The 14,609-nt window shown below is 42.5% G+C and overlaps 1 protein-coding gene across 1 annotated transcript in view; it reads left to right on the forward strand.

The window, feature by feature from the left end:
- PXK (PX domain containing serine/threonine kinase like) overlaps nt 1-14,609 on the forward strand; it is a 77,589-nt gene that overhangs the window by 49,533 nt on the left and 13,447 nt on the right. The window contains 9 exon segments of the mRNA XM_007472320.1: nt 2,385-2,489; nt 3,271-3,372; nt 3,836-3,997; nt 4,429-4,546; nt 5,808-5,886; nt 8,569-8,617; nt 13,060-13,137; nt 13,668-13,754; nt 14,199-14,268. Of these exon segments, the coding sequence (XP_007472382.1) occupies nt 2,385-2,489; nt 3,271-3,372; nt 3,836-3,997; nt 4,429-4,546; nt 5,808-5,886; nt 8,569-8,617; nt 13,060-13,137; nt 13,668-13,754; nt 14,199-14,268 (850 nt within the window).

The following is a 14,609-nucleotide window of genomic DNA, read 5'->3' on the forward strand; positions in this document are numbered from 1 at the left end:
GGTATTTTTTTTTTTTTTTTTTTTAATTTTTTTTTTTTTTTTTTTTTTTTTTTTTTTTTGGGGCTGTGTTGAGTCTTCATTGCTGCACGCGGGCTTTCTCTAGTTGTGGCGAGTGGGGCCTGCCCTTCATTGCAGTGCGCGGGCTTCTCATTGTGGTGGCTTCTCTTGTTGTGGACCATGGCCTCTAGGCATGAGGGCTTCAGTAGTCGCGGCACGTGGGCTCAGTAGTTGCGGCATGTGGGCTCTAGGGTGCACGGGCTTCAGTAGTTGCAGCTCATGGGCTCTAGAGCGCAGGCTCAGTAGTTGTGATGCACGGGCTTAGTTGCTTTGTGGCATGTGGGATCTTCCCGGACCAGGCATCAAACCTGTGTCCCCTGCATTGGCAGGGAGATTCTTAACCACTGCACCATGAGGGAAGTCCTGGCAAGTTCATTCTTGAAGATAGAGTGTCTTGTCAGGCTAGCAAAACCAAGCTTTTAATGAGGTGTGATGCCGGGCCAAAAAACAAATGCTGTGGTCTTTGAGTTTGATTAGTTGTGTCACACAGGCTGTGAGCACCCAATTCTAAATTTCTTTGAATGGATGTGCTTTTTAAAAAGAAGATAGTGCAGGACTTCTCTGGCGGTCCAGTGGTTAAGACTCGGCACTTCCGCTGCAGGGGGCATGGGTTCAGTCCCTGGTTGGGGGAACTAAGATCCTGCATGCCATGTGGCATGGCCAAAACAAACAAAAGTAAATAAATAAATAAAAAGATGGTGCATATTAATTACAGAAACTCAGAAAACACAGATAAGCAAAAGTAAAATAAAACTTGCCCATAATTCCAACCAACCAGAAGTATGAACCGAAATGTCCAGTTGTTACTTTTCTAGAATTTTATATGATTATATTTGAAAAATTATATAGATATTGTTTTAAAACCTGATTTTTTTGTTGTTAATGGTATACCATGAACATCTTTTATTGTTAATAAATATAGTATAATATCATTATTACTGGCTGCGTTAGAATTATCCTTGGCTCTACCTCAATTCACTCAGCTAATCTATTAGACATTTGGATCACTTCTAGTTTTTTGCTCTTATTAAAAAAAAAAAAAGCCATAGTGAACAATTTTGGCTAAACATTTGTACCCTTCCTTAATTATTTTTATAAGATAAATAACTAGAATTAATAAGTAGTTGAAGGAGATTTTTTTGAGACGATATAAATAGCCTGTTTTTATCAAATCCACTAGTTTTAGCATTCATAGAGATTTTCTAATTCCATCATTCCTCATCTGTTTATTAGTTGGCATTCTACTGTAAGGAATAGCTTCCTCTTCTCTCTTCTTTGTCTATTTAAATCAGTATAGACTGAAGGATTTTTATTGTATTCATTGGGTTTCATTTTGAGGTGATGAAAATGTTCTAAAATTAGATTGTGTGATAGTTGCACAGTTCTGAGTGTACTGAAAACCATTGAGTTAACTTTATAATGGGATGTGAATTATATTTAATAAAGCCATTAAAATATCAGCAGCAATCGCTTCGCTGTTAATCAGGAGAAACTTCATGATCAATTTACTATATTTCCCTGGGCACACCCTTCCATCCCCCGACCCACTCAGTCCCTGCTCATCAAGTCCTTGCACAGCCCAGCTCCCCAGGGTTTAAATGCTCATGGTACTCCTTTGAGCTGATGGACACTGTAATACCTGAAGCCAATCGGTCCATGTAACCAAAATTCCAGGTCATGTGAGGACTTTTCTTTCAGTCATTAAACAATTTGTCTTACTTCCCACCCCACTTTGTCGACATCCATTGCACACTCCAGTAGAGGGACAGGAAGATTCGTGCTAGCTGCCCTGGAAAAGGGCCATAATGCCGAAAGATGGCTGGTGTTGCTTGTTTCCTGGCTGTTACACTCCCAGGCTTGTCACTAAACAGCAGTGTGGAATGTTAGGCAAAGCTGTGAGTGAAGACACATTTATCCTGGTTCCCACTTGGCTGTTATAAGATCTGGCTGTATTTCTTACCAATTTACAGAGGCAGAATATTAAAACCACTGTTCCAAAAATGCAGGCTTTCTCTCTATTGCACCACACTTTTGTCTGAACTGTGAGACTACTCGTACCAAAGCAGACACCTTCACTTGGAGAGCTTAGCTCATCATTTATCCACTTCCTTTTGTCACTATAGTTTACCTTCCTTCTCTCATCTAAAAAATGATTTACTAGTTGACTATCTAATAACTTGAAAATGCCATGTGTTCCGGGAATATTCTGCATTTATGTGCAATTAAACTATCGAGCTGGTACTTGACTCTGCATAACCAGATCCTGGATCTTAAAGGAGCGTAGATGCTGATGCAGATAAATGTGAATTTCTTTTTTGTTTTGGCAGCACCCTTACATCTATCGTGTTACCTTTGCCACAGCTAACGAATCCTCAGCATTGCTAATTAGAATGTTTAATGAAAAAGGAACTTTGAAGGACCTGATCTACAAGGTACTTGTGGTGCAAATTCATGGTCATAAAGAAGTTCTCAAGTCCCTTAAGAACCTGTTATTCATACTTGATCCCTAGGCTTCCAGAAGCTAGGCCCTGAGGATTTAATTTTAATTTTATTTGGAATTAATTTTTATCTTAGCAATAGAAACTACCCAATTTGGCTAAAGAGCATTCCTTTCTCCACATGAGGGAAGGTTGAACATTACATGATTATATCCATTACATTGTAGGCTGCTCTTAGGTCAGTTTTAAAGTTTATGACTTTGACTTAACAAAGCAATGTTGAACTATCTCAATAAAGCTGTAAAAAAAATTAAAAAAAAAATACTGAGAAGCATTACAAACTCATAGAAAAAGAGATCAGATTTGTGGTCCCCAGAGGTGGGGAGGGGGGCGGTGAGGGGGAAGTGGAAGAAGGCTGTCAAAGGGTATAAACTCACAGCTGTAAGATAAGTAATATAAATAAGTACTAGAGATGTAGTGTACAACATGATAACTATAATTAACACTTCTGTATGTTAAAAAAAAAAAAATCAATACTGAGGAATTCTAACAGTATACAAGACTTCGGTGTCTTCACTGGACTAGAGAAAGGCTGGAACCCAGGTCAGCCTCTTTCTATTAACTGTACAGACTGCTGTATTTAAGAGCCCACATCCTGCCAGCTGGACTCATCTGGTGCCCCCCAGCCTCTTAGCGTCCTGCCTGTTCAGGGAGGCCATGTGTAGAATTCAACCAGTCTACTGCCTTCTTATGTGCTCTTTGTTCCTTTCCAAAGGCAAAACCAAAAGACCCGTTCCTAAGGAAGTATTGCAACCCTAAGAAGATTCAAGGCCTTGAACTTCAGCAAATAAAAACATACGGGCGGCAAATATTAGAGGTAAGAGTTATTTAATTTTGGTGTAAGTTGCATTGGAATTTCACCCAGCCTCACCATACTCCTTTGGGAAAGTTCTCAGGCAATATCCAAAGCAGTTTAAGTTGTCTGATGGCTTATAAACTGGTGACATTGTCATATTTTATCCCAAAAAGCAAATATTTGAGACTAAGGCAGTAATTTCGATCAACAAAGTTCCAAAAACTTAGCTATTGGAAATTCCTAAGTTAGTGTCTGGTTTAAGAACTTTATTGTGTGAGTACCAACTTTTGTGTTATTTTCGGTTGATCTTTATCTTGGCGCCAAGAGAACACAGCTATCTCGTTCAGTTTTTTTCTAGGAATCTCCCCAGTGACCGGTCTGGTTTTGTTTCAAAATATATTGACTAAAAAAGCAAAGTTTAACCTGTCTTGTATCTGAACGAGTTAGGGGGTGGGGAATGTGACCTCTACCTATTTTTTAATAGGTACTAAAGTTTCTCCACGACAAAGGATTCCCTTATGGGCATCTTCATGCTTCCAACGTGATGCTGGAAGGGGACGCTTGCCGGCTGCTGGACCTTGAGAATTCCTTGTTGGGCCTTCCTTCCTTCTACCGATCTTATTTCTCACAATTCAGGAAAATCAATGTAAGTTGCTGAAAGTCATGAAACAGCAGGTTTATATTTAGGTATAAATTATCCCCATGGCAGGATGCATGATCTGCCACTGTAAGGGATATGCCCTAAGCAGTGACAGGCACAGTTGGGGTAGGCATGCCTGTTGGCGCTTTTCTCCCACAGCACTGCTGTTTCTCCAAGAGGCTAGTTGAGGTGGTAGCTGGGACAAGGAGGGCATAGAACCAGTGACTGGAATACCATGGAGGGTAGGACCAAGACCTTTGGTCAGAGCAGTGCTTTGTGAGCTTTTACAAAAGTCTTTGGAATTGGGTCATTACTACCAGTTGTGAGTGGGGTTGCCCCTGGGCCATGTTTCCTAGTGGAAGCCCAGGGCAGGAGGCTTGGGATTCACAAAGCCAAAGCAAAGGCCAAATATGCCGCTGCTCTCTTTTCTTCTGCAGACATTGGAGAGTGTGGACGTCCACTGCTTTGGCCACTTACTGTATGAAATGACTTACGGACGGCCGCCAGACTCAGTGCCTGTAGACTCCTTCCCTCCTGCACCGTCTATGGCTGTGGGTCAGTATATGGGGTGTGGAGGGGCCTTCTGGGACCTTGTAATGTGCAGAGCTACTCACCCTCTTTCCAGAGTCCAGGGAAGACCCAGAGGAAGTTGCTACGTTCCACAGCCAGAAAGTCTTACTCGTATAAAAGTGATTTGAGTGACTTCCTTAAATGCATTTCCCTGAAAATTCAGATAGCTTGTCTATTTGTCAGGCTACCTGAAACCTCAGGGGACATTTTATAACATGCATTAGAATTTTGGAAGCAAGAGGATGTGAAGAGAAGTATGGCCAGACTGAATCTGATACAGAAGCAGGAACCAGGAGCAGGAAAGTTGCAGCCAGTCTTGTGGACTCAGGCAGGTGTCAGGAGTCAGACCAAGGCTGGAGAGAGACCTGCGAGGACAGCCACAGGCTAGACACATGGTAGAGGAGAGCCTGGCAAGCCCAGGGCTAGGAAAGGCAGACAGGAATGCAGATACCTGGCACCAGGATCCAGGAGCTCTTCTAGCATTACTGAGGAGGCTGAAGCGAGTGCGGGGATGGGTGGGCACCTGTAAGAAGAAGGGATGTGGGGACTGATGCAGAGTCATCCGGGGACCCTTTCATCCCCTCCACAGCCAGCTCAGAACTCACTGCCAGAGCAGAGGGAGCGGAGGGCAGGGCAGGTCTTGGACCACTGTGCCTTCCAGGCATGCGGGGCAACCCTCCACCAGTGTTAGTTTTGTATCAAATGAGATGGTTCCAGAGAACAGGCCCCGAGACTTCTTTGGGTTGAGTTTGAACAGAACAGCTGACACTGAACAGTTACCTGGAAGTAGAGAAATCTGGCTGCTTTTGTTTACATCATCCAAGGTGTGGGATGGTGCGATACTAACAGTTGGCATTTCGTGTAATGGTTTTGACTAAAAGCAGGCAAACAGAGAAACGTCGCTCAAGTTCAGAATTTTACTTCTGTGTAGTGTTTACTTCTCTTTTCAGAGAGCAAACATATTTATGGATGATATCTTGAATCCCTCCTCCAGTTATCTCTGGAATATATTTAGCTTTCTGTCAGCATGTGGTTCCTGAACCATTTCTTTTGAGGCGTCAGTAGTGTCAGTGTTGCCAGCATCCCCCTCCCTGGCACGTATGCCATCTGTCTGTGCGTGAAGAGTTTTGACACTGTCCTGATCAGCCCGCAGACAGTTGTTGCAAAGTGGTGTCAAACTTTTCATCACCAAGTGGATTTGCCAGCATGTTCTGTGGAACTAAAATGTGTATCTGTTCATTTCAAGTGGCCGTGTTGGAGTCTACGCTGTCTTGTGACGCCTGTAAAAATGGCATGCCCACCGTCTCCCGGCTCTTACAGATGCCGTAAGTCAATCCCACACCTTGGCTGTAACCCTCCTAACTGTGTTGACCACTAGCCCAAGTGTCTGGTCCTGGTAGAGACTCAACAGCGTCCCCGCAGAGTCACCGTGACCTGCTTGCTGGCGGTCACTTGCCGCATGATGTCCTGACCTTTCCTTGTGACCTCTCTGCACCATATAGCCTGACTGCTCTCAGTGTCATCTTCACATGTGTCTTTCCCTGTCCATGTTGGTGTTGTATACGTGGACTTCCCGCTTGGGAGGTACTGAAGGGGGGCCACCCTGTTTCAGTGCACCACGCGGCCCATGGCTGTGGCTGCTTCACTAGCCGCTGGCTGGGGAGGTTCTGGCCTCTTGGAGGAGGGCAGCATGGCTCTGGCCTCCCCTGTGCTTGTTTGTTCATTTACTCACTGGGTAACACGTATCTGACGTCTGACGTGTACCAGGCACTGTGCTGGGGTGTAGAGCTGAGGAGACATTCTCCTTTAAACAGGGTTATAAATAGTCAATTGAGGTGGGTGAAATAGTGCTTTGGGGCCTTTCCTTTAGGTATGTTTTCTGTTCCGTCATGGAAAGGCAGCAGGGTGGTTAAGAAGCATGTGTCTGAGGTTAGACAGACCTGGGGGTGGGCCCAGCCTTACCACTTCTACCTGGGTGACCTTGGGCAGGTTTCCTAACCTCTGGAAGCTGAGTTTCCCCATCTGTAAGTGGGGACAATAATAGCCCCCACCTCAGAGGGCTGTTGGGAGGATTTATTGCAATGATTCCTAGTACAGTGCCAGTTACTAAAGCAGAGCTTATTAAATGTTAGTTATGCTTACTATTGATTCAGCTTATACTCTGTGCCTTGCGACTTACCCAGTGCTCTGTAAACAGCTGTATTTGGGAAACAATTGTATGGGGAAATAAGGCGGCACAGCCTCAGGTACATACAGCCGGAGGTCAGAGGAAGTGGTGATAACTTCAGTTTCCTTGTGTTAGGGAAAGTCTACTCCAGCTCCGGCACCGTCCTAGGCCCCGGGGAGGCTGTGATGGACAGAGCGGCCCAAGCCCCCACCACGTGGATGTGACTTCCTAATGTTTGACTGACACTGGTGCCTCCCTCCCCAAACCAGCCACCATTAATAACAGTGTAAACGTGGAAAACTAGATCTAGTCAGGGAAACAAAGCAATTTTCACACACACTTTTAGAACATATGCATTTGTAGTTAGGGAACAGCTTGTATCCACGTTAATTTACTTGGGTTTGTAGTTGCACCCTCTGCTCCAAAGCTTTTACATTTTTCTCCCAGTCTTCCAGTTCTAAAGTGAATCCAGATAATTTTTCTTCACTTAAGTCTTTCTACCATATGGGCTTCAGCCTTGAGACAGCACTTGGAGAGGTGTGAACTCTGTTCAGTTCAAAACGTGTTGTCTGGAAATAAGTGGACCCTCGGCCTTGAAGGGGAGAGTTCTGTCTCCACCTCCAAGCCGCCCAGGGAGTGCTGAAGGGAAAAGTTAACCCTGTCACTTGTACTTGTGATGTAGTTCCTGTTTTTTAAAAAGGGGGACTGTTCAAGGAAAGACTTACTTAGAGCCTTTTGGGCACTGCCCAGACAACCATTTAAATTCTCTGACCTGTTTTAGCCAGAACAGTTCAGAATTCCTCATGCTATTGTTTTTAATAACACACTTTTGGGCCTCCCTGGTGGCACAGTGGTTGAGAATCCGCCTGCCAATGCAGGGGAGACGGGTTCGAGCCCTGGTCCAGGAGGATCCCTCATGCTGCGGAGCAACTAGGCCCGTGTGCCACAACTGCTGAGCCTGTGCTCTAGAGCCTGCGACCCACAACTACTGAGCCCGTGTGCCACAACTACTGAAGCCCATGAGCCTAGAGCCCGTGCTCTGCAACAAGAAAAGCCACCGCAATGAGAAGCCCGCGCACCTCAACAAAGAGTAGTAGCCCTTGCTCGCCACAACTAGAGAAAGCCCGCGCGCAGCAATGAAGACCCAACACAGCAAAAAATAAATAGATAAAATAAATTTATTTAAAAGAAAAAATAGCTCCCTTTATAAAAACAAAAAACAAAAAACACACTTTTGAAGAGAGAATTGATATTCTCCCAGAGCTGCTATTTCTTTTTAAGAGAGCATGAGAAACACTGCTAAGAAAATTATTTTCTCGTTGGATTACAATCAGAACAATTCCTTTTTTACTTACTCTCATGTTTTTATTATATTGAGCTCTATCTAGAATAAATTTTGTCCTCCTCTGGGGCAAAAAAAAAAAAAAAAAAAAAAAGGAAAGCCAATTATTCTGTTTAGAAATATCTACTGCATATATTATTTGCAATATAATATAAATACAATAAATAATGTGCAGATTTCTTTTCAAAATGTGAATTAATTCACTATGAAGCGTGAGAAGACTGTCACCCCTCAGTGGGGAAATCAGCTCCCCTACAAGGCTGACCCAGTCCCCCTGGAGAGCTCCGAGATGGTGGGGAGTGGCGGGTTTCTGGAGGTCACCTTGGGTGGCCCGGAAACTCCTTTGAGTTTGATAAACACGAGATGGTGGATTGGCCCGGAGCTGGGGGATGTTGGGGGGCACTTGATGGGCAAAAGATGTCTCATTCTTTATCGATCCTGTTCTGGGAGTGCACCTGGTTTAAGAAAGATATTTTTGTTTGTTTCTTTTCTTTACAGATTATTCAGTGATGTTCTGTTAACTACTTCCGAAAAGCCACAGTTTAAGGTAAAGCAAATTATATCATTTCTTGGTTTGTGACATGAATGTGTACTTGGAAAGTTAGTGCTTTTTTAATCAAAAAAAGAAGGTACAGTATTTATAAGTGTGGACTGGAAAAACGCACACTTAAGAGCGTTTTTATTTGGGGACCTTACTGAGGACAGTAGCCGGGAGACAGCCTCTTAGATAGCTCTAAGGAACTATGAAGAGGCAGGGGAGGGGCCAGGATATATATGAACTTTTTGCTGGAAAAAAACATGTAGTCAAGCATAAAAAGATTATTGCTAATCACAGAAGACAGACATCTGAAGTTAATGATTTTAGTGTTTTTCTGTGTATGAAAGATGCCAAGAATCTGGGGTCATTGAAATTTTTCCTTAGATAGGCATCTTAACTCCCTAGGGTCCTGTATATCCAAAGCACAGAATGCTTCCTGTTTTTCTCCACCCTGAATTCCCCCCACGGTGAACCTTCCGGGGGGGCAATTGCAATGGGTTGCAGCTTAATCCTTGTGGAACGGGAATGGCCAGCAGCCTTCTTTATTTTACATAAAGAAAAATTGCAAATAATCTAAATATCCTATAATGAGGGAATAGCTTAATAATTTAAGTACATGTATTGGATTAAATATGTTTTATCTAATAAAAGTAAAATTTATAAGGACATTGTAGTAGCCTGGAAAATGATTATTATTTGGGCTAAGGGAAAAAAACAGGATATAAAATACAGTGTGTAAAAAAAAAATACCTCTGTCTAGAATAAGGACTAGAAGGAAGTATCCTGGGAAGTGGCAGTGTTATGTGGTGTTATGCAAAGAGCAGGGGCTTTGGAACAAACGTATGGACATCAAGGGGGGAAGTGGGGGTGGCATGAGCTAGGAGATTGGGATTGACATGTACACACTAATATGTATAAGATAGATAACTAATAAGAACCTGCTGTATAGCACAGGGAACTCCACTTCACTGTACAATAGAAACTAACCCAACATTGTAAAACAACTATATCCCAATTTAAAAGAAGGAAAAAAAAAAAAAAGAACAGGGGCTTTGGAACTCCCCCAAACCAGGTTGATGCCTTGCTTTGCTTTCATGATACCAGCCATTTATCTAAGGCAGGGTTTCTCAGCCCTGACCTTTGACACTTTGGACCAGGTAGCTGTTCTTTGTTGCCGGGGCTCTGCTGTGCGTTGTGGGATGTTGAGCAGCACCCCTGGCCTGTACCCACTAGATACAAGCAGTACTCTCATTCCACCCCACAACTGTGTGACCGTGAAAACTGCTTCCAGATGCAGCCAAATGTCCCCTAGGGAGGGGACGGGGGCAAAATCACCCTCATTTGAGAGCCACTGATATATGGACAAGGACCTATTCTTTGGGTCTACTTACTCATTGTATAGAATTGGTGAGTAAAACTTGTCTGTTGTCACTGGACAACTGAGATAATCCCTGAGAACACCTAGTTCAGGGCTGGGCGCTCACTGTTAGCATTGTTTTGGGTAGTGAGATGAAGGGTATTTCTCTTTCTCCTCTCTCTATTCCCCCAAAACCTGTAAAACTCTTACGAAGAAATTACATTTAGTGGGGGGGAAAAAAGAAATAAAACCCCAAACAAGGTGGGGTCAGAAGATTTATAGGCAAGGGAGAAGTTTTCCTCTGTCCTGTTTTGCCAGTTAGAGGAGTTCTGACAATAATAGCTTCTTTGGATCTGATGTAGGAAAAAAAAAAAAACTTTTAAATGCATGTCTTTGTTACTGAAACTCTTCAGGAAATGCATTCAGCCTTGTAAATAAATATGCTCTCCTCAACCCTAGTAGTCCAGCCCAGGGGTTATCATCAGCCCTTGTTCTTCCTCCAAGCCAGAGAGCCTGCAGCAAAACCAGTGTATGTCTGTTTTCTTTCTGGAAAGATACACAAGAGACTGGTGATGTTGGTTGCCTCCATGGTGGGGGACTAGGTGGGATGTTTTTTACTGTGGATATACCCTTTTTATGCCTTCTGAGTTTTGTACCATATCACTGTGTATTACCTACTCTAAACTTTTTTAAACTTAAAATTTTTTTTAAATATTCATTTTATTTATTTGGTTTTGGCTGCATCAGATCTTAGTTGTGGTGCGCAGGCTCTTCGTTGTGGCGTGCAGGCTTCTCTGTAGTTGTGGCACGCAGATTCCAGAGCACATGGGCTCTGTAGTTTGTGGCATGCAGGCTCTCTAGTTGAGGCACGCGGGCTCAGTAGTTGCCCCGCAGCATGTGGGATGGTAGTTCCCTGACCAGGGATCGAACCCGCGTTCTCTGCACTGGAAGGCAGATTCTTAACCACTGGACCACCAGTGAAGTCCCCTAACCTTAAATTTTTAAAAGAATAATAGAGACAAAAAGTTGAACATGGTCTGGGTGTCTGTTTTCTAGGCCTGAACTCCTCGTGGTTTGAAAAACTAATAAATTAAGAAATGACAAGCTCAGAACCACACTAAGCTTTTGTTAATAGCATCTTCCAGTAAGAAAAAACTTAATCTTGTGAAATTCAGAAAGTAAGTCTTAAGAAAGAAAGGAAGGAAGGGAGGGAGGAAATAAGTCTTTCACAGAGAAAATCCCTCTGAAGTTATAAAATATTATAATTACTTGAATTTGTGTGTGTGTGTTCCAATAGCTTTATATATTTTTTTGTTTTTAATTATGATAAGAACATCATGTAAAATGTATCCTCTTAGCCATTTTTAAGTGTACAGCTCAGTGGTGTGAAGTGTGTTCACATTGTCGTGTAACAGATCTCTGGAACTTTTTCATCTTGCAAACCGATATGAGAACCACCTTAAGTACAACTCCCAATTTTTCCACCCCCCAGCCGTTTGGCAAACACATTTTACCTTTTAGATATCTCCTATAAGTGGAATCATACAGGATTTGTCCTTTTGTGACAGGCTTATCTCACCCAGTGTAATGTCCTCAAGGTTCGTCCATGTTATAAGCATGTGACAGTATTTCTTTCCTTTTTAAGGCTGAATAATATTCCCCTGTGTGTATATACCACACTTTATTTATCCATTCATGTATCGATGGACATGTGGGTTTCTTCCATCCCTTGGCTATTGTGAATAATGCTTCAGTGAACATGGGGCATGCTTTGATATCCTGCTTTCAGTTCTTTTGGATATATACCCAGAAGTAGGATTGCTGGATCATATGGTAATTCTATTTTTAGATTTTTTTTTGAGGAACTTCTATACTGTTTTCCATAGCTGCTGTGCCATTTTACATTCCCACCATAAGTGTACAATATCTTCCATCCTCACCAACATTTGTTATTTTCTGTTTTTTTGATAGTTACCATCCTAATATGTGAGGTTATATCTCATTGTGGTTTTGGTTTGCATTTCTCTCATGATTGGAGATATTGATCATCTTTCCATATGCTTGTTGGCCATTTGTGTATCTTCATTGGAGAAGTGTCTGTTTAGGTCCTTTGCCATTTTTTCCTTTGATTTTCTGCTCTTTATTTATTTTTTTTTCAGGTTTATTGTGGCATAATCCATTTTTGGTGACAGGTCCATTTTTTAATTGATGACTTATGTTTTTGTTTTTGAGTTGTAGGAGTTCTTTGTACATTCTGGATATTAACCCCTTATCAGATGTATGATTTCCATTTATTTTCTCCTATTCCGTAGGTTGCCTTTTCACTCTGTTGATTGTTTCCTTTGATGTTCAGAAGTTTTAAGCTTGATTAAAGCTTGATGCAGTCCGATTTGTCTATTTTGGCTTTTGTTGCCTGTGCTTTTGGTGTCCTGTCCAAGAAATTATTGCCAAATCCATTATCACAAAGCTTTCTCCCTATGTTTTCTTCTAAGAGTTTTATGTTTTTAGGTCTTAGGTTTAGGTCTTTAATCCAATTTTGAGTTAATTTTTGCATACAGTGTAAGGTAGGGGTCCAGCTTCATTCTTTTGCATGTAGATATCCAGTTTTACCAGCACCATTTATTGAAGAAACTGTCCTTTTCCCACTGTGTGCTTTTGGCATGAGGGTTAATTTCTGGGCTCTCTGTTTGTTCCATTGGTCTGTGTGTCTGTCTTTATTGCCAGTATCACACTGTTTTTTGTAGCTTTGTAATGCATTTTGAAATCAGGGAGCGTGAGGCCTCCAGTTTCCATCTTCTTTTTCAGGATCGTTTTGGTAATTTGGGGTTCCGTGAGAATAACTTGAAATACTTGAGACATACATCATGCTTATTTATGTGTTAGTTTTATATATTTATTGCTAAAACATGCTAATGAGGTGAGTGTGTTTGAGGATACCAGAAGTGGCCAGGATAGGAGTCAAGTGGACAGCTTGTAACTGATTTCATTCCAGGTGTCCTCTTCCTTGACTAGCAACTGTTTTTTATTCATACTGGGACTTGAGAGACTCTCCAGCTATTTTACTCAATAGATTATGTACTTTCTCTTCTTTCAGATCCCCACAAAGTTAAAAGAGGCATTGAGAATTGCCAAAGAATGTATAGAAAAGAGGCTAATTGAAGAACAGAAGCAGGTAAATTGCTAACAGTTCCTCATTGCCTTTTGATCTTTTAGTGTCCCCATCCTCTGCTGTGGTGATCACAGTGATTTACTTGTAACTGAGTGTTCACTCCATAAACAGTTCTTGCATACTTGCTCTGGACCAGGCTCCACGTTCAATGCTGCGAGACAGCTGAGTACTTCACAGTCCTACCCTCAAGGAGCTCAGCCTGTAGGGGAAACAAACATGTCCACAAAGAGCAGTCCTCCTTTATGATCAGGATAGACTGGGTGGTGGTGGGGCACACATGCTCCATGCTCTAAAGGTGCTGGGGACCACACTCATTTTCCGTAAGAGAGAGAAAGGCAGGAAGGAACTCGGGGAGAGAGAAGGGTCATCTGCTGGCATACTCTTCTCCCAGACATCCAGACCCAAGCTTGGAGGCAGACAGGCTGAGCAATGAAAGATTTTTCATCCAAATGATTTGATTTGGCAAAACATGTTAGAGATTTTCATTAGTGTAGGATATGCTTACTGTTGTGGTGAATTGTGGTCTCTTAAAGATCCACCAGCATCGAAGACTGACGAGAGCTCAGTCTCACCATGGATCCGAAGAAGAAAGAAAAAGGAGGAAGATCTTAGCTCGAAAGGTAAGTCCGGTGTCTCTCTGAATTCTTTCTTGCGAATTTCCTGACTAGATGTGAAGAAAGTTCTAGGTTAATGGTGCCCATTTAGTTAATGACAGATTCTGTGCTTTATCTCCATGAAAGCTAAAACCATTTCCAGATGACTGGTTTGCAGCTTCTGAAAGAAAAGCCATATAATATCAGCAGAGAAATGGACCATAGAGTTTCCTGGCTTGCTGGGCTGATTATGGCCTTAATGTAATTGCGGGGAATGACTGGCCTGAGAGAGTAAACTCAGCATTCTTGGTTTTATTTCTCCCTTAAGTTTTGGCTTGTGGCTTCTTCACTGTATTAAGTTATGAGGCCAAATATGACTTTGTGTGTAGCTAGTGTAACTATGCCTGGAAAATGTTTTTATTCTGGTATGTTTATTCTTTGCTTTTCCCCTTCTATTTTTTATTTTTAAAGAAGTCAAAACGATCTGCTGTTGAAAATAGTGAAGAGCATTCAGCAAAATACAGCAACTCCAATAATTCAGGTAACTGGTTATAGGTTGTAGTGGGGCCAGGCCAATAATTCAGGTAACTGGTTATGGGTTGTAGTGGGGCCCAGGTCCCAAAGGTTAGGACCAGGAGTCAAGGGTTCTTGGGTTCTCCTGGGCAGTGTGGTGACCAATGCAGAGAACAAAAGAACTCTGTCCCCAGGGAAGGATTGCCACAGCATTCAGAGGCTCACAAGATTCAAGTGCTAGAAGGCACCTCAGAGCTTACTGGGTAATCAGCCTCCTCACTGATGGCAGCATCAGCCCTGGAAGAAAAACCCACCCAACTTACAATGCAAGGCCTCCTGTGTATCAGCAGAGCCTATAGGAACTGAAAT

The sequence above is a fragment of the Lipotes vexillifer genome, unplaced genomic scaffold (genome assembly GCF_000442215.2).
Source record: "Lipotes vexillifer unplaced genomic scaffold, Lipotes_vexillifer_v1.1 scaffold989, whole genome shotgun sequence".
NCBI classification, from domain to species: domain Eukaryota; kingdom Metazoa; phylum Chordata; class Mammalia; order Artiodactyla; family Lipotidae; genus Lipotes; species Lipotes vexillifer.